The sequence below is a fragment of the Sinocyclocheilus grahami genome, unplaced genomic scaffold (genome assembly GCF_001515645.1).
Source record: "Sinocyclocheilus grahami isolate Dianchi unplaced genomic scaffold, SAMN03320097.WGS_v1.1 scaffold55.1, whole genome shotgun sequence".
Taxonomy (NCBI): domain Eukaryota; kingdom Metazoa; phylum Chordata; class Actinopteri; order Cypriniformes; family Cyprinidae; genus Sinocyclocheilus; species Sinocyclocheilus grahami.
This window is the reverse complement of record NW_015505234.1, coordinates 1,971,365-1,989,688: the sequence shown is the minus strand read 5'-3', so window position 1 is coordinate 1,989,688 and position 18,324 is coordinate 1,971,365. Positions and strand designations below refer to the sequence as shown.

The following is an 18,324-nucleotide window of genomic DNA, read 5'->3' as shown; positions in this document are numbered from 1 at the left end:
GCTGAATCCTAACTGATCTAAACAGGTAGCATCGCTTGCACAAGGAGCCACTGGTTGATCCCAGTATTGATAGTACAGCTTCTTGTCTTTGTTTTCATAAAACTGCCATCTTACAGGCCAGTGTTTTGTTTTGACTGATAGTCTGACACATGCATAATCCCATACTCTCCCTATCAGAAGATCACAAACAGACATTTTTAGTTTTTTTGATAAACTGACAGCAGTACACACATGCCAGTCTGTCTAGGTCGGATCTGACCTAATTTCTACAGTGCATGAAAAGGGCATCTGGTCGGCCAACAATTAAACCAAGTAATCGAAGCATGTGACGGCATGCTGATTACCACTGATTTGATTGCATCCATAGATTTTGAACAGCCTTAAAAAGGCATGTGATGTCTTCCCCTCAATTTATTTGCTGGCTTGCACACGCCTGAAATATCTAGACTGAGTTTCAAATTATTTTCGTTGTCAATTCTTAAATCTTCATTATAGTTTTGTCATCTTTTATTTACCCTCATGTCGTGCCAAAAAAGACTTAGAAGAACAAAACAAAAAGAGAAATTTGAAAGAATGTTTATGCTGATCTTTTCTATACAATGAGAACAAGTAGTGACCAGGAACAGTCAAGCTTCAAAAAAAGCATCATGGCATCATACAAAATTGGCAAAAAAATTATGCTCTATATTCTGTACTCTGAAGCCACACGATTACTTTTTTTTTTTTGCACTTCTGCATGTTCAAACCAGTATTGTCATTACTTAAACTTAAACTAAACCAAAATTAGAAATGCTGCCTTAGCAACTGAATGAAAAATGTTTAGGTTGAAATACAAAAAAACTAAAAAACAAATCTTTTCAACTAAAATGAAAATGAAAATATAAAAGATAATTCAAAACATTAGTAACTGTAATAGTATCTAAATGATATTAAAATAACATTGATTCAAACTTTTCATGTTCATGACATGAGTGTGAATAAATGATAAACTTTTCCTTTAAACCAGTGATCATGAGAAAGATCATAGACATTTGGTATTATGTACGCAATGTGAAGACTACACTGTATTTTGTCCGTCACTGAGGTAAACTAGGATCATGGGAGTGACATCAGCTGTATTACGGCATGTACAGCACAACTACGAATGATGAGTTATATAACTTTAAGACTCTAAACAGCTCTGCATTGGGACGGCTTCAATTTGAGCTATTCTTTTCCACTCTCTTTCCTAAAAACCCATGCCAGTCCATATTACAGAGAGACAGAACAGTCCCACACATGCACACGCTGTCCTGTCTCTGTAACGGTGTTACTATGCCAGTGAAAAATGAGCCACAGTGGTGTGGACTGTGCAGGGGCCACCCATTTGCCCTCCCCCTCATATTAATTCACCTCAGTGAGCCTCAGTATCTATCCCTCTCTCGCTCTTTCCCTCCTTTTATCTTTTTTCTCCCTCTCCCTTATTCCCGTTGCTTGGCACGGGGCCTCAGGTTTCCACCGCAGCCCCAGAGCCTGCCCACACTCCCCCAGGGCCCCAAGTGCTCCAGGATACGGGATGTGGAAATAATGTGACTGGAGTACTTCCACCCTGCCTCCAGAAAATCAGGTTCTGCGGATTGTTTATTTGAGGGGAAGGAGGCCTCAGCCAAACATCCTGTTTTAAAAAGCTTGCCTGGGTTTTGTAGCACAGGGGCTGCTCAACTACCCCTTTGACGGCAGGGGGAAGCTGAGGAATGTTGAAGAGAAGCCCAGCGGCCTGGAGGTGATGGGTTAGGATGTGCATTTATATATGTTTGTGAGACTACATGTATCTGTGTTGCATTCATTTGATTTCAAGTTGAGTTCATGTTTTTTATTTTGACGGAGAGATGCACAGCATGTAAATATAACACAGGCAGTACCGTGCTGTCATGGCTATACCATACAGCTTTCCTTGAGCGTGTGTTCCTGTCCTGAATGACTGACTTCCTCTTCCCCTTACATAACACACATAAACAAGGCAAACAAATGCTCATCAGCCAATAGCAGATGGCTGAATTAGTCGCCCACCTATATTGTATGTCACAATAGAATTCAGAAAAAGATACAGTATGCATATTTGTTTATGTTTCGCTGAGACTGTATCAAGTTTTTGTTTTTGTCAGTAGGTTTATTTGTGTGAGCGCAGACAGCTTGGCCTTCTCAGTGAGGAATTGGAATTGGATTTTAGGGATATTAGATTCCATTTCATTTTTTCTCACCACATTGTTTGACCGATGTAAATATTTCAAGATGTGAAGCATTTTGGAAAAGCAGAGATTTTGTTTCTCCAAAGACTGTATTTGCTGTATTGTTTTGATATCAGTCACGTATTTCACTAAATCAGTATCAAGAATGACTGCCTGAGTCACTATTGGCAGTATGATAAGAGCTCTTTCTTTTGAGTGTGACTTTAATTTCAGCCAGGCATATTCTTTTAGTCCAATGTGAGTTTAGACCTAGGCATCGACTGAAAGCACCAAAATGCAGTCACAGTTTATTTTATTTTATTTTATTTTATTTTATTTGCCATGCTTACACTGTGACATAAAGCATGCTTATTTATCATCCAATATATGATCAATGTGTCTGTCCATTTCAAAAGAGAGTAGAGTTTGTGTAAAAATGCAGACCATTTGTACAGGTAATCATTTCCTCACTGAGCCCACCCCCACCAGTAATGAGTGAGTTATTGAGTCCTGCAATGTGCTCTGGGAAGGCTGGGGCAGCCCATCTCTCTTCTCCCTCCACCCTGCATACCGCTGCGCCTGCCTGCCTCCTCCAATAGAGCCATTCATTCAGTCCAGGCCACGGGGTTAGGGAAACAAATAAAGAGGCAGCCATGCCATTAAAAATGTATGGAATGTCCAACTGTTAGTTTAGTGTTTTAGCAAGCCTTCTCTCAAGGCTGCGGAAGGGGGAACAATACTCAAACCGCCACCGTAAAAGCTTTTGCTTTTGGTCTTAACTGGCCTGTGCCCAGAGTGTAGCCAGCAAAAAAGGTGGCAGTAGATGCAAAAGCCGTTTTTATTTTCCAACCAGTTTAGGTTCCCCGGTAATAATAAATTCCTGCGCCTGGCACTGGGATGGACAAGCGGTGATTTAGGCCTGTGGTTTGATTGCCTAGCTAAAATAAAGTGAAGAATGTTTTCCCCCTTCCTCCCCAGAGGAACATTGACAGTTGTGTAGGGACCTATGGCAGTCAGTATTTTTAAAACTGGGAGAGCTAATGCATTCCTCTGGCCTGCAGAATGCACTGTGTGGATTAACTGCAGGGGCCCATGGAGTCCGACATCCTCACGTTAACCTTCATTAAGAGAGAGACACAGAGTGTGCATGGAGAATGGACAAAATGTGTGGGGCATAATGGAGCACTATTCTTTAAATGTTTAGTTCACTCAAATTTACTCACGATCATTCTTTCTTTGTGATTTATTCCTGATGAATTATCAGGAATTATTCCTTTCAGTTTTGTGTACATCTTCTAGGTGTGAGTAATTTTCTGACATAATGTTATTCTCGCACTGGATACATTTGTCACAAAGCATTTTTTTTTACTATTTAATGTGTCATTTCTCAGTTTTGTTTCTTCATTTTTTTCTTTCTTTCTTTCCACAAGTTTGGCCAAGCAGTGATGATGTTCTCTTTTTTTTTAGAAACGGGTGCCACAATCAAAGGGGTTGAAGGCAGTGCACACTTGTCAGGCTAACTCATATTGGCACTGGCAAATTTTCTGATTTTTCCAGAACACTGTAAGGAGAGTTGTTTTTTTCCCTCTTGTGCTTGCTGCTCAAAATTATGGAAATATTATTCAGAATAACTGGGCAGGATATGCATGCCAGTCAGAGGGAGCTGAGCTCACAAAATTATACTCTCACAGAAGTTAAACGCCTCTGATCTAGAATTTTTTTCTTATATATATATATATAAATCTTTCATTTAATATAGTATATATTTAATGTTACAATTATTTATTTTTACTCTCTCTCTCTCTCTCTGAGTTTGTGTAAAAATGCAGACCATTTGTACAGGTAATCATTTCCTCACTGAGCCCACCCCCACCAGTAATGAGTGAGTTATTGAGTCCTGCAATGTGCTCTGGGAAGGCTGGGGCAGCCCATCTCTCTTCTCCCTCCACCCTGCATACCGCTGCGCCTGCCTGCCTCCTCCAATAGAGCCATTCATTCAGTCCAGGCCACGGGGTTAGGGAAACAAATAAAGAGGCAGCCATGCCATTAAAAATGTATGGAATGTCCAACTGTTAGTTTAGTGTTTTAGCAAGCCTTCTCTCAAGGCTGCGGAAGGGGGAACAATACTCAAACCGCCACCGTAAAAGCTTTTGCTTTTGGTCTTAACTGGCCTGTGCCCAGAGTGTAGCCAGCAAAAAAGGTGGCAGTAGATGCAAAAGCCGTTTTTATTTTCCAACCAGTTTAGGTTCCCCGGTAATAATAAATTCCTGCGCCTGGCACTGGGATGGACAAGCGGTGATTTAGGCCTGTGGTTTGATTGCCTAGCTAAAATAAAGTGAAGAATGTTTTCCCCCTTCCTCCCCAGAGGAACATTGACAGTTGTGTAGGGACCTATGGCAGTCAGTATTTTTAAAACTGGGAGAGCTAATGCATTCCTCTGGCCTGCAGAATGCACTGTGTGGATTAACTGCAGGGGCCCATGGAGTCCGACATCCTCACGTTAACCTTCATTAAGAGAGAGACACAGAGTGTGCATGGAGAATGGACAAAATGTGTGGGGCATAATGGAGCACTATTCTTTAAATGTTTAGTTCACTCAAATTTACTCACGATCATTCTTTCTTTGTGATTTATTCCTGATGAATTATCAGGAATTATTCCTTTCAGTTTTGTGTACATCTTCTAGGTGTGAGTAATTTTCTGACATAATGTTATTCTCGCACTGGATACATTTGTCACAAAGCATTTTTTTTTACTATTTAATGTGTCATTTCTCAGTTTTGTTTCTTCATTTTTTTCTTTCTTTCTTTCCACAAGTTTGGCCAAGCAGTGATGATGTTCTCTTTTTTTTTAGAAACGGGTGCCACAATCAAAGGGGTTGAAGGCAGTGCACACTTGTCAGGCTAACTCATATTGGCACTGGCAAATTTTCTGATTTTTCCAGAACACTGTAAGGAGAGTTGTTTTTTTCCCTCTTGTGCTTGCTGCTCAAAATTATGGAAATATTATTCAGAATAACTGGGCAGGATATGCATGCCAGTCAGAGGGAGCTGAGCTCACAAAATTATACTCTCACAGAAGTTAAACGCCTCTGATCTAGAATTTTTTTCTTATATATATATATATAAATCTTTCATTTAATATAGTATATATTTAATGTTACAATTATTTATTTTTACTCTCTCTCTCTCTCTCTCTCTCTCTCTATATATATATATATATATATATATATATATATAATGTGTCTTTTTTAAAAAAAAAACATACATTGCAAAAATGTTTTCTCAATTCAGTTGCCATTGGCAGATGTGACATCTAATTAATTTTTGACTCTTACACTTACCAAGTAGTACCCAGGTATTGCAAAATAGTCAACTTATTCTAGTGACTAAAGAAGAAGCTGTCTGTTTTTCTTAACATTTAAGAGTCCTTGATCCTCACGCTAATGACTGCAAAACAGATAAGGAAAGAGAGATAGAGATATAGCAAGAGAGACAGGCCTGGCGATCAAACTGCAATCACTCACTCTTTCACTCAGTTAGCCACAGCACATTCTCTGATGTGATTAGTGGTATGACGAAGCACACTGTACCTGTTTTAGTTTGCCCTGTTGGTCAATCTAAGCGTGGAACAAAAGACTCCCTCAGAGACACAAAACGGGATTTGTAAGCACCGGAGAGCAAGAGGAACACTAAGTTGATCTGCACTAACTGGACGCATTTGCTCTGTGTCCAGAGTTTGGTCTCTCTTTCTAAATGCAATTACAGCCCTCAATGGGGACTTCATGCCATACCTCAGTGGCCCTTATTGAGGACTTGGAAAACCCACAGCAAACAAGCCTATTCACTTCTGCTTATTGTGGGGTATTTCATGGATTTTAGTGGTATTTTGAGTTAAATATGTCTGGGGGGAGTGTCTATTAAAGTATATGGTACTGGTGTGCCTCAAGGTTATGTCAATGGTTCTTGGCTATTTCAGTCTTTCTGTGTCTTTGTCTCTCTTGCTTTGTCTCTTTCCTACCTAACAAGCTGTTCTAAAGTAAGCCTTTTAAATCTGGGTACATTTGTTTTAGTTAGATAATTATATGTGAATAATTTTCATTTAAATGATATTTGATACATTAATCAATATTTTTGTTTTTATGTTTTTAACAGCGACTGTTATGAAGTCAAATCAAAATATATAATGTGAATTCTAATAAAAATAGTTTTTCAAATAAAAAGTAAGGCAGGAATGACTGTAATTAAATAATTTAAATTTTATTTATATGCACTTGTGCAACAGCACATAGTGATAAACACCAGTACTCATTTAATATCTGTAAAACTCTTAATATCTTTAGGTAACTTAAATTAAAACCTGTTAATTTAATATTGCTGTATATATCGCCAAGCCCTAGAGCATTAAACTGTCCTTTCATCTATGTTGACAGATTTGATAACTCACAAAGTATTAGAAGTGCTTGCTTGTGCATTTTTACACAAGAACATAAACAATTTGCTTTGTTTTAGAAAGCAGCTGTGTAGCTACCCAGCACTTGCATGACTTCAAGCTTTTGTGACTGAAACAGAAGGCGAAGACATGGCTGTCAGGATGCATTCACTTGAGTGTTTATGATCCATTGGGCCGATCAATAGCATGCCATCATCTGAGCTGAGTATGTGTCCATCACCTTGCAGATGAGCTGTATCCAAATACACAGCTTTCGCCTTAAATTAACCTGAGATCAAGAACTGTCTCAACCGCTGGCCTGGCTCCCTGCTCTGAAACTGTACCTGCTGTGGAACATACAGCTACCAGAGCCCATTTCCCATTAATGTAAGTCTAATATCTTTTATGACAGCAATATTTACGGCGATCAAAGTCTGGATTTCTGATAAGTTACACTTAACAGATCATAATCGTTTGAATAATAGATGTCCCTGTTTTTGTATCTCTATTCCTTGAATAACAATAAGGATGGCACTGGAAGCAGAGGAAAAGAGTTTTGCGAAAATGGGACTGTCATTTGCCCTATGTTCATTGATCATGCATGTGTCTTGCAACATACTCATTTTGTTGTCTCTATTGAACATTGTTGTGAATTCTGCTGTTTTAAATATGTCTCCAAATACATGTCAAAATTGTGAGACTGACTTGTGATCAAATCATAAATAATTGTATGCCGGTGTTTTTCAGCAAAATTGGGATTGGTTTTAACTCTCATGGAATTACATTAGAGTGGTATCATTTTGAGCTACTGTTGCAAAAAAAAAAAAGTTAAAGTAATTTTAAATAGTTGTAATTAGTTTTTTATTCAGTTATTAATTATAAAAATATATAATTTTACATAAACACACATACAAATATAATAAATATTTAGTTATTTATTTATTGTGGTTGATCCAGTGAAAATATAGGCAGAGTAGTTTGTATTGTTTGAAAGAGTTGATTTTTACAGAGTGATGTAACTTAGTAATTACATTTCTATGATTTTAACTCCAAGATTTTGGAATGTCCCTGTAATAAGTGTACTGTAATTTGCTTTGGATAAAAGTGTTGACTAAATGACAGATAAGTACTTAGTGAAAGGGTTTCATAGTTCATCAGATCTTTATGGCATAAGTAATGGATATTTTCATGACTTCTTAAATACTGTGCAGAATCACCTTTAATCTGCTATTTGCACCTTGAAAGTGCTAAACATTCACACTCAAACACAAACCAATATTCTATCCAACATTCCCATATAGAATGAGCAACAGTGTGATGTTGCGAGCAAGCAGTAGATGGTCTGTATTTCTGGGAGTATGTCCTTCACACTGGCCCGTCTGTTCTCATGGTAAAGGAATTCAGTTTGGATCCCCCAGTCCTTCTGGCTAAGTCTCACCTGTGGAGATCAGTACACAGATCTGTGGGTCTTCGCACCGTTTGACTCAGCTGTGGAAATCACGGCAGAGGCCCAGCGATCTGACCTGGGGAGACCGCATACTCGTTCATTTGTTGCTCTGGGCTCAGATGGCCCATGTGTTGAAATGTCAACACTAGTAAGTGTTAAGGAATCCTAAGAGGCAGGGCAGCAGCAGCCGTCAGTGAATCTGACTAGCTAAGCTGTGCTTTATATGGGTCTGAGGTGTGAATCTTACGCACATTTGACCAAGTCATCATTAACACTATAGAGCCATAGTGAAGGGATTAAAATACACGCTTGCCATTTGCAGTGCAATCTGCATGCACTCTGTAAATTTAGGCTGTGAATTCTGTTTATCTGCAATTTTTATAAAAGATTGCATTACCCCTTTTTGGGTTAAATATGGAGGTGCACAAGTTTTTGAATAATGAATATAATTGTGGTTGCTGCAATGAACTAATCATGAAAAATTATGTTTAATTTATGTTCAGCATTTCATTTATGTCTAGTCCTGTTGTGTCACAGTTGTTTATTTGCAGTGGTTTTTTTTGGAGTTGAGCGTTGCAACATATTACAGATGAAAATATATAATTGTGTGTGTGTGTACAAACATACATACATAGGCCTATACATACATGCATATTACATATATATATATATATATATATATATATATATATATATATATATATATATATATATTAGCCATATTCATATTTTTATGTTAGCCAGTCGGCTTTAGTTATGTCTCAGGCATGAACAATGATTTGCTTCTTGGCTTCTTATTCTAAAAAGCATTAAATTGGGCTAAAACTGATATAGTGCAGTAAGCATTTCTGTTTTCTTGAAAGAAAGAAGAGTGTATTTTAAATATGCATATCTGCTCAAAGTGAAATTAACACTAGCATATAGATGATTTTAAAGCAGCCAGAAAACTGTCATGTTTTCCTGGTGTCTTTAATCCAATAGTTCCCTCTTACAGAAATGGAATAGAGCGTTATTCTCTCAGCATGACTGCATTGCTTTCACTTTTGCTGCCTTAATAGCCCAGCAATGGAAATAAGGAGCCTGAGAAAACTGTAAAAACTCTAAAATTAATTAAATGAAGGGAAGAAAATGAGAGCGGGTCAAAGAGAAAGAAACCCATCTATGTGAGAGTGCTGCCCCAGCTAGTGCGTCTGGCTGATAAAGCAGTCTTTGATGGCAGAGATAGTACAGACGCCAGCCTAAATGTGGCCCGTTAGTGTGTTGTAAGTCGCCCTGTAGTGATAGTTGTCTAAAAAATCTGAGCTGTACCAAAGAGAGGCCGGAGGGAGGGAAGTATGGCGGTATTGTTTATGTTTCACTTTTTCAACCGTAATTCCAGCTTCCCTCTTTGACCCCTGTGAGAAGAAGAATGCCCAGGGCTGTCAAGAGTGGCGTCAAAAGATGAATTCTGTCCACCATAAAACTTCACTGTGCTCTCTCGTTCTGTTTCTCCTGCTCACATAAACACCTTCTGTCTTTCTCCCCCTCCGCCTGTCAGCACAGTGGTACAGTCTAATAGCTGGAGGGAATCTAATCCTTGGCACAGGATAAGAGACTCAGACTCCCTCTCCATCTCTCTCTCTTCCAGCTTCCCTCTTTGACCCCTGTGAGAAGAAGAATGCCCAGGGCTGTCAAGAGTGGCGTCAAAAGATGAATTCTGTCCACCATAAAACTTCACTGTGCTCTCTCGTTCTGTTTCTCCTGCTCACATAAACACTCTCTGTCTTTCTCCCCCTCCGCCTGTCAGCGCAGTGGTACAGTCTAATAGCTGGAGGGAATCTAATCCTTGGCACAGGATAAGAGACTCAGACTCCCTCTCCCTCTCTCTCTCTCTCTCTCTCTCTCTCTCTCTCTCTCTCTCTCTCTCTCTATCACTCATTCTCAGTTAAGTTAAATTCAAGAAAGCTTTGCTGCCATGACTGTTAGGATCCCATTATTTCCAAAGCAACAGTCTCTCTCTCTCTTTCTCTCTCTCCCTCTCTCTCTCTCTCTCTCTCTTTCTCTCTCTCTCTCTCTCTCTCTCTCTCTCTCTCTCTCGTCTCTTTCGCTCTCTGGTTAAAGGGTCTGGCAGGAGTGCTGTAGAGGAATGAGTTCATCTTTTCAGAATTCCCTGGATTAGAGGGGATGAAAAAGACAGGGATGTGGGCCTATAGTTTGGTGGGAACAGATGACAAGCTGCTGTTTTTCCTCTCGATCTTTCTCTTGCTCTGGATCTGCCCAGAGCTCTATGGACGTGTGTTTACCCCGAGGCGGTTCTTTTCTTGCCTTTTCTCCTCCCTGCATGGTGCTTTTAAAAGCATTAGTGGTTAATCACATAGCATCGCCACTGAAATCAACCCCCTTTTGTGTACTCAGAGTTAATTACCGAAATTATTTTTTGTTGTTGTTGTTGTTGTGGTGTGGAGGGTGGGGTGTGTGTGTGTGTGTGTGTGTGTGTGTGTGTGAGTGTGAGTGTGAGTGTGTGTGTGTGAGCAGATCCTCCAAATCTCTTTTTTAGTCTTTTTCTTTTAGTCGCTCCACCATACATGAAATCTCGCTCCTGTGAATCTGCAAAAATGTAACTCAAGACGTTGTTTGAAATACAATATAATGTACAGTGTGGTCCACATTTTTTCATGCATAATTAATTTTATACCATTCCAGTTGTCTTGGCTTATAATGCACTGCCTAAACACAATGGGGTAAATAAACGAAACAGTTTAACACGCTTTATTTCTTGTTCACTAAGCACCTGTAATATAGTTTAAACAGGTGCACATTTAATAATGTAGGTTTTTTGAGCAGTGGGGTTATCCGAGCCTGCTTGAATGCAGTGGGGAAGGTGCCTGTGAGGAGAGATGTATTGATAATGTGTGTGAGTGTTGGTAAAAATGTTCGAAACTACAGTTCGCACTTCAACGCAGGAAGGGAGCAATTAAATTACACGCGCTCCTTCTTAGCCGAGGGCAGTTATTATAATTACCAGAAAGTGCAATCAAAAATACAAACGCAAACAAAAATATAACGCAGAAATGGGCAGAAAACGAAATATTCCTTCTTAGCAGCAAGTAATAATTCCAACAGCAGATCTATAACAAAGTATTACGCAGGACACTCACGTGCAGCCGTCTGTCTCTTCTGTTGACTAATCGCTTGACCCTTAAAGACAAGATTTAACAAGATTTAATATACTTATAATTTTAGTGTACTTTTTATGTTTTTGAAAAGAAGTATCTTATTCTCACCAAGGCTGCATTTATTTGATAAAAAAAATCTGTAAAAAAACAGTAATATTGTGAAGTAATATTGCAATATAAAATAACTATTTTCTATGTTAATATATTTTGAAATGTCATTTATTCCCTTGATGGCAAAGCTGAATTTTCAGCAGCCATTCCTCCAGTCTTCAGTGTCACATGAACCTTCAGAAATCATTCTAATCTCAAGAAACCTTTCTGATTATTATCAATGTTTAAAACAGTTGGGCTGCTTACTATTTTTCTGCTTTTTTTATAGATATTTTTTAACAATATAAATATCTTTACTGTCACTTATGATCAATTAAATGCATCCTTGTGGAATAAAAGTTTCTGAAAAGTATTCATTTCTGCAATATTTAAAAAAAATATCCTTAATAAATTGACCCCAAACTTGAAACAAAATAGGCCCATAACTTTGCAAATTAAAATGTTCTTCATCTCATTTTTGTAAATATATTTTAAAATGTCTGGCGTCAATCCAAAACTAGCTTTGAACACTGTGAGGTACAGGATTTAAAAATAGGAACTATATCAAACTATATTTCGCCACATTTAAAGCATTGTAAAATAGTTAATATACACATGACTGTGACTGCACATCAGTTGAATCCTTGCACCTTTGCTTGGCAACCGTAAACAACCAAACAATTGTGCCTAACAACACCCCTTAATAACACATTATTCCTCGTCTTGACTTGTTTGGGGCACATCCCACTCTGTATTTTTCGCATTACTCCACGTTTCTTCATTGCTAGTGTAAATAACGGAAAACAGTCCTGCCCAATGATGGCCGCACACTGTATATATCACAATTCCGCCTTTTTCTTTGATGTGAATGAGACCGTCTGGCCTGGGAACAGACTGTGAATTGCATGTTTACCTTACTGATCGAGTAGCACGTACACCAGAGTATTATGTCCAAGCTCTGAATTTCAAAGGAAATACCTTTGTGGCTGTCTAGCTGAGCGTGTGTGCGTGTTTTGTTCATTTCAAGCTTTGTAAAAAGGGCTGGTATTTGTCTGAAAACAAAATGGGGACTAAATAAAAGACGTTAGCCTTCTGACAAAGTAACCTTTAGTCTCTTGGCCTCCTTAAGCTCTTGCTTTGTTCTCAGCTGGCCATGTTTGCTTTCCTTTAAGCGATTTACTACTCTAATATAATCTTTTCCTCAAGCAACTGGTGGGTTTTTGACCAATTTTGCACCTGTGGGCTGTGTGCAGAATGTTACTCTTAAACTGTCCCTAAGTATTTGCTGATTGTTTTTAACCCTGTAGTTTTCATGTGTTACAGCACAATGAGCACACAACAGTGTGTTTGTGTTTTTCAGTCGTTCCGGCTGAGCTCGGGAAGGGGTCAGACATTGCCATCCCCTCGGAGCCACTGACAGCGTGTGTCTCCGAGGAGATTGACACTGGCGGAGACAGTTTTGAGGATATAATAACAATAATAACATACTCTACCTTTCTAATGGGTAAATTGAGCTGTTGAAAGGTGCTGGGGTTAATGAACGCAGAGAGTCTTAATTGCTCCCAGCTTTTGTCTTCCACCTCTCATGAAGTGTGTCCATGTGCGTCGAAAGAGAGAGAAAAACTGAAGAATTCTGAGGCGTTCTCACTTTAGTGAGGAAAACACTGTTAGCACTTAGTCTGCCGTTATTATCTGTACTCAAAGTGATGGGCCCACAGCACTTAAGTGTTGTTAACTAAACTGTTGCTGAGTCATTAAGGTACATGAGTTTAGATGTCCACCGCCTTTGAACTAACACCTACTCTCTACAGTTGATAGCCTAAATGAGGTTTATTATACTAAAGTACCATCATTGACTGCGATTAGAGCCGCGGTGCCGTCCGTCTGTCTGTCTTTCCTGGTCTGAGTAAGACTGTATTTCCAGCTTTGGCGGCTTGTCAGAGGCTCTTCACTGACTCATGAGTGAGGCCTCCAGGGAAAGGGGAGACAGGAACTCTGTATCCTGCTTGTTGTGTGCTTGCTGATGTGCGTTTTCCAGCCCCTACCTGAACACATGAACGCATACACAAACACATTGCCACGGGGTGCAATCATTTAACGTTCTGTCAAGGGCCGAATTTGTTTCTTGAGTTGAAGTGTGCAGATAAATGGTCCGTTGAAGCACAGGATGATGCAGAGACGACAGACATTGTGTAATATGAATATTTAGCAAGTAACATTCAGCATATAATGGTAGCTGTTTTGGAAGATGGTTTATAGTTGGTTTAAGCTGCACTGCATCGGTACTTTTTTCAGTTGGTTACATTGCGCATCATTTTGTATATTATATTTTATTGAAGAAAATGTATACAATAATAAATAATAAAATGTCTAAGCCTACTTAAATATCTACTTTATATACATACATTTAATTATATATACTTATGCATTGTTAAAATACATATGTATTTGCCATTGGGGTAAAAAAAAAACTCAATGCAATATATAGTCTCTGCAAAACAGAACATTTGAAGTGTTGTAATTAGGTTTAGATGTTTTATATGTTTTCTTCAGTAAAAATGTATACATATTTATATGTTGTAATTTATATAATACATGCAAAAGAAATGCAAGATACTGTATATAATATAGGTAAATGTAAGCTATAATTTCCCAGTAGGGTTAAAAACAAATAAAAAACTTAGAAATAAGTTTAGTTTTAGTTTAAAATAAATAATAAATAATTAAAACAAAACAAACAAAAAAATAAGTCTTAATGTCTTGTTTTATAAGTTTTCACAATGTTTTTTTCAAGACATTTTACTGTAAAATGAGGCTAATAAAGAAAAACTATTGATAAATGTATAGATTTTTTGCAGTGTGGTCTCTAGCTGGTGGACAAGCTACCATATTCCAAAAAAACAGCTTGAACACTGGTTTGAACACTGGTAGGTGATTTGTTGCTGGTCCAGGACGGTCTACAAGGTCTACCGTGTTCCAATCTCAAACTGGATTTTTCAGCAGGGAGTGCAACAGAAGAGTAAATCTGAAAAACAAAGAGATGGCACTGGCTGGTTTTGAGTTCTAAGAGTCTAATGAGTTTGCCCGATTTGTTCTCTTCCTTCCCTGTCTCCTTTCCCACTGACACACACTCACATGGCACCGCTCAGGCGAGAACAGCCAAAACACACACTCCTCTCTCAAACACAAACATTGGCTGATATTCTCTTCAGCTCTAATATACTTAAAACACATGAACACACATGCACAACACCCTCAGGAAAAGGGCCGGTCTCTGGGCTGAGCACTGTTCGCTCCCAACCTAAACATTAAATAGATTATTAACCTTTAATCTTTGCACCTCCGTTTAAACCCACAGAACAGCCAGCGCAGACTCAACCACCCCCTTTCTGTGTCTCTCTTCCTCTCGCTCACATTAAAACAGGGGGCATTAATCATATCACAGCACTTCTATGTTAAACAGCCTTGTGAAACTTCCTGCCACATTGTTTTATTTTTTGCATCTCATTGATTTAGGTATAAGTTTAAATTCAGCCCTCATTTAGCAGGATCTTCCTGTATCCTTTCCGTTGACCTAACATAGAGCTACTGGCTTAACATTGATGCTTTATGGAGAAAAATCTGCAAGGCAAGATCTGCACTATTATTATGATTTATTCACTACATTGTCTATGAAGTGTTTTTGAATGAAAACAGTCAGTGCAATGGTTTCATTAGACCATTCGGGCAGAAAAACCACCTTGCAAGCTCAAAGAGGATGTAAGGAATTCTGTAATGTTAACATGCTGGGGCCCAGCACAAGGGGCCATTTCAGTAAAGAGAAGTGTGTTTAAAGTCGGTCCTGATTCCACATATCCAAACAGTTGTGCTTAAATGGGCAACAGTTCTCGTATAATGAATTTCCGGGTTTGTTCGAGTGGCACTATAGCACTTGGTCACCAGACAAACAAGAACCAATTACATCATGTAATTGATGAGTGATGTTATTGATGTTCTACCAGCTAGTGAATAATGTTTTACATTTTGTCTAGTGATGCACTGAAATAACAACAAAACTGAAAATAAACTTTTAATTAAACCAAAAACTGTAACTAATAAATAATGTTTCAGTAGTTAAATTAGGCTAATTGGTTAATTCTCGTTATTCTGTTCAGAGTGTCATATTCACTGGTGATAAACCAGTTGTAGTAAAACATTTTTTGCAATGCACCACATCTCAATATTTTAGCCAAACTAATTTTACTTGCTGCTCTAGGATCATTTTTTGTTACAGTCATGTTTACCCATTGTGGCTTATCCACATTGTGTGCACAAAGTAGATTCTGACAGTCAAAATGCATTATTGCAGAAGTGATTACTAATGATGAATGATTACGGCCCTTCAAAACTATTTCAGCCAAAACTGAAAAATCAGATTTTTATGTTTGCCAAAATGTTGGTACATCGCTAATATTGTATGGCTTCAGAAGACAGGAAATATAGTGCACAAGTCCTGTTTGGAGCATGACAGCCTTGGTCACTGCAAACTGTTGTTAAATGAAGAAGAGCTTAATAAAGATTCTTAAACTCTCCTGTGTTTGTGTTTCACCCAAAATACGTACAGCATACAGGTTTAGAATAACATGAGAGTGAGTAAATTATGTCAGAAGTTTCATTTTTTGCATTTGTTCGACCCTGAGAGTTTGGCCACATCAAGTGAATGAACAGGGACTGTAGACCTGGCCCTTAAAATCTCCCTGCCAATAGCCTCTCAGGAGCAAAATAATGGCATCACTCAATGTGCAAGTTAATCTGAGCTGAAAGCGTGAAGCCTGAGGGGTCAGGGGGTCACAAGCTTGCGCTAAATTGTCAGGGAGCTGAAAGCTGTCCCCAGGCCCAAAGCGGGAGCTGGCAGGGAGGGGACGCTCCCTCTCCACCCAAGCAATCACCACCATCACCCACCCACAGGAATGTGGAGGAGAATAGAGATGGGGGAGGGAGTTGTCGCCGGATATGAGCTCGTAGCTTTTCCATGTACCCCTTCCACAAATACTTTCTCCCCGGATCAAGAAAGAGCGGGCAGAAATGCACACAATGCATTTGGAAATTGTGCTTGGAAACATTTAAGAATGTGTGTGGCTGAGATAGACACGTATTGAGGGAGTTGTAACTCACTTAGGGTTTGGCACTAAATGAAGTCCACAGACAGACTCCCAAGCCATGAAAGGGAATTAAATGAGGTGATTTAGAGAGTGTTAGGTTGTTCTGTATGTGTGCATTGCAGGTATGCATTTCTATGAGCGTGTAAGCTTCAACTAAAGTATTTTTTAATATCATATAATATTTTTTGTTTTATTTTGGGGTAAGGTTTTACAATTTCCCATCTTCAGGTTTTCTTTTGCATTCAATATACAAGTAAATAACTAATTAATTAAGTTTTGAAGTAGTGCCCTCTTGAGGCAGCACATGATTCAACTCCACATAATATTCCTTCTCCAGACATCTTTCTGCCCAGCAAATGTTTTCAGTTTGTTTGCATTGTAATATAATGGGAAAATCTAATGACTGACCGATTCTCTTTTCTTGTTTCAGATGCCAGTCTGTCACCTGACGCCCCCAAGCAGAGTCATTGGTGTAACGTAGCGTACTGGGAGCATCGGACGCGGGTGGGCCGCCTCTACCCGGTGTACCAGCCCGCTGTCAGCATTTTCTATGACCTACCTCAAGGCACAGGCTTCTGCCTCGGCCAGCTGAGCCTGGACCAGCGCAGCAGCACCGTGCAGCGGACGCGCGGCAAGATCGGCTATGGCTTGCTCCTCAGCAACGAGCCAGATGGAGTCTGGGCCTACAACCGCAGCCAGCACCCCATCTTCGTCAACTCACCTACCCTGGACGTACCGGGGAGCCGTAGTTTGGTGGTGCGCAAGGTGATGCCCGGCTACTCCATCAAAGTGTTCGACTATGAACGCTCGTCCATGCTCAGGCATGGGGCGGAGTCCGAGCTGCTAGACGGACCGTATGACCCGAACAGTGTGCGCATCAGCTTCGCGAAAGGCTGGGGACCTTGTTACTCCCGCCAGTTCATCACTTCCTGCCCATGCTGGCTCGAGATCCTCCTCAACAACCACAGATAACACATGTGTGTCATGGACTCAATTGTGTTGAGAGACTTTTGGACTCCACAGACTATCCCAAATATCATCTACTTAGATTTAATATAAAGTTTTATATATTATAAGAAATATATATTATACTTGTAAATACTGGAGTCATTTTTACAATGTAATTATTTATGTATGGTGCAATGTGTACACGGACAAGAGGAAAAAAACGGGAAATGCACTTTGGCTTATATATTATATATATAAATATCTATAAAGATAAAGAATCTTTCAATACCAATTTGAAAAATTATACAGCAAAAACAGGAAGAGCCTGGTTTTGGTGTATAGTTTTCATATACTATTAATATCCAGATGAAAAGCTAACACCATTCACACGTTGATAATAAAGTATTCGCATAATATTGCTGTGCTTTCTGTCTCTCACTTACATTTTTTTTCACTCATAAAAAAATTTATTCTAAATGATACAATTTACATGAAAAAGAAGATAATGTGAATTAGATCATGTGAATTGGAAAAATAAGGTTCCAAAAGGGGGTTTTCATAGTGATACCATTTTGATTTAAAACTTTTTTTTTCTTGATGTGAAAACATCTAAAGAACCATTTCCATATAAGAACTTTTTGTGAAGTGAAAAGGTTCAGTGGATGTTAAAGGTTCTTCATGGAACCATAGATGCCAATAAATAACCTTTATTTTTAAGAGTGTAGACTATCATCTTCATCTGATATTAGGCTTTGTGTTTTATCATTGCATCCTCAATTGTATTTTACATGGTGTCCTAACCAGATGCGACTTTTTCCAGCATCATTCTGGGAAGCCCTGTCCACCATGAAATCAGATTGGTCGAAAATCCTGTTCTGCATAACAGTACATTAAACATTAAAAAT

At 38.9% G+C, this 18,324-nt stretch overlaps 1 protein-coding gene across 1 annotated transcript in view; it reads left to right on the top strand.

Annotated features, from left to right (window-relative positions):
- LOC107583766 (mothers against decapentaplegic homolog 6-like) overlaps positions 1 to 17,802 on the top strand; it is a 28,759-nt gene extending 10,957 nt beyond the window's left edge. Inside the window, exon 4 of the mRNA XM_016270077.1 lies at positions 16,902 to 17,802. Within this exon, the coding sequence (XP_016125563.1) occupies positions 16,902 to 17,443 (542 nt within the window). The 3' untranslated portion in view covers positions 17,444 to 17,802. The remainder of the gene's footprint in view (positions 1 to 16,901) is intronic.
- The last annotated feature ends 522 nt before the right edge of the window (positions 17,803 to 18,324 follow it).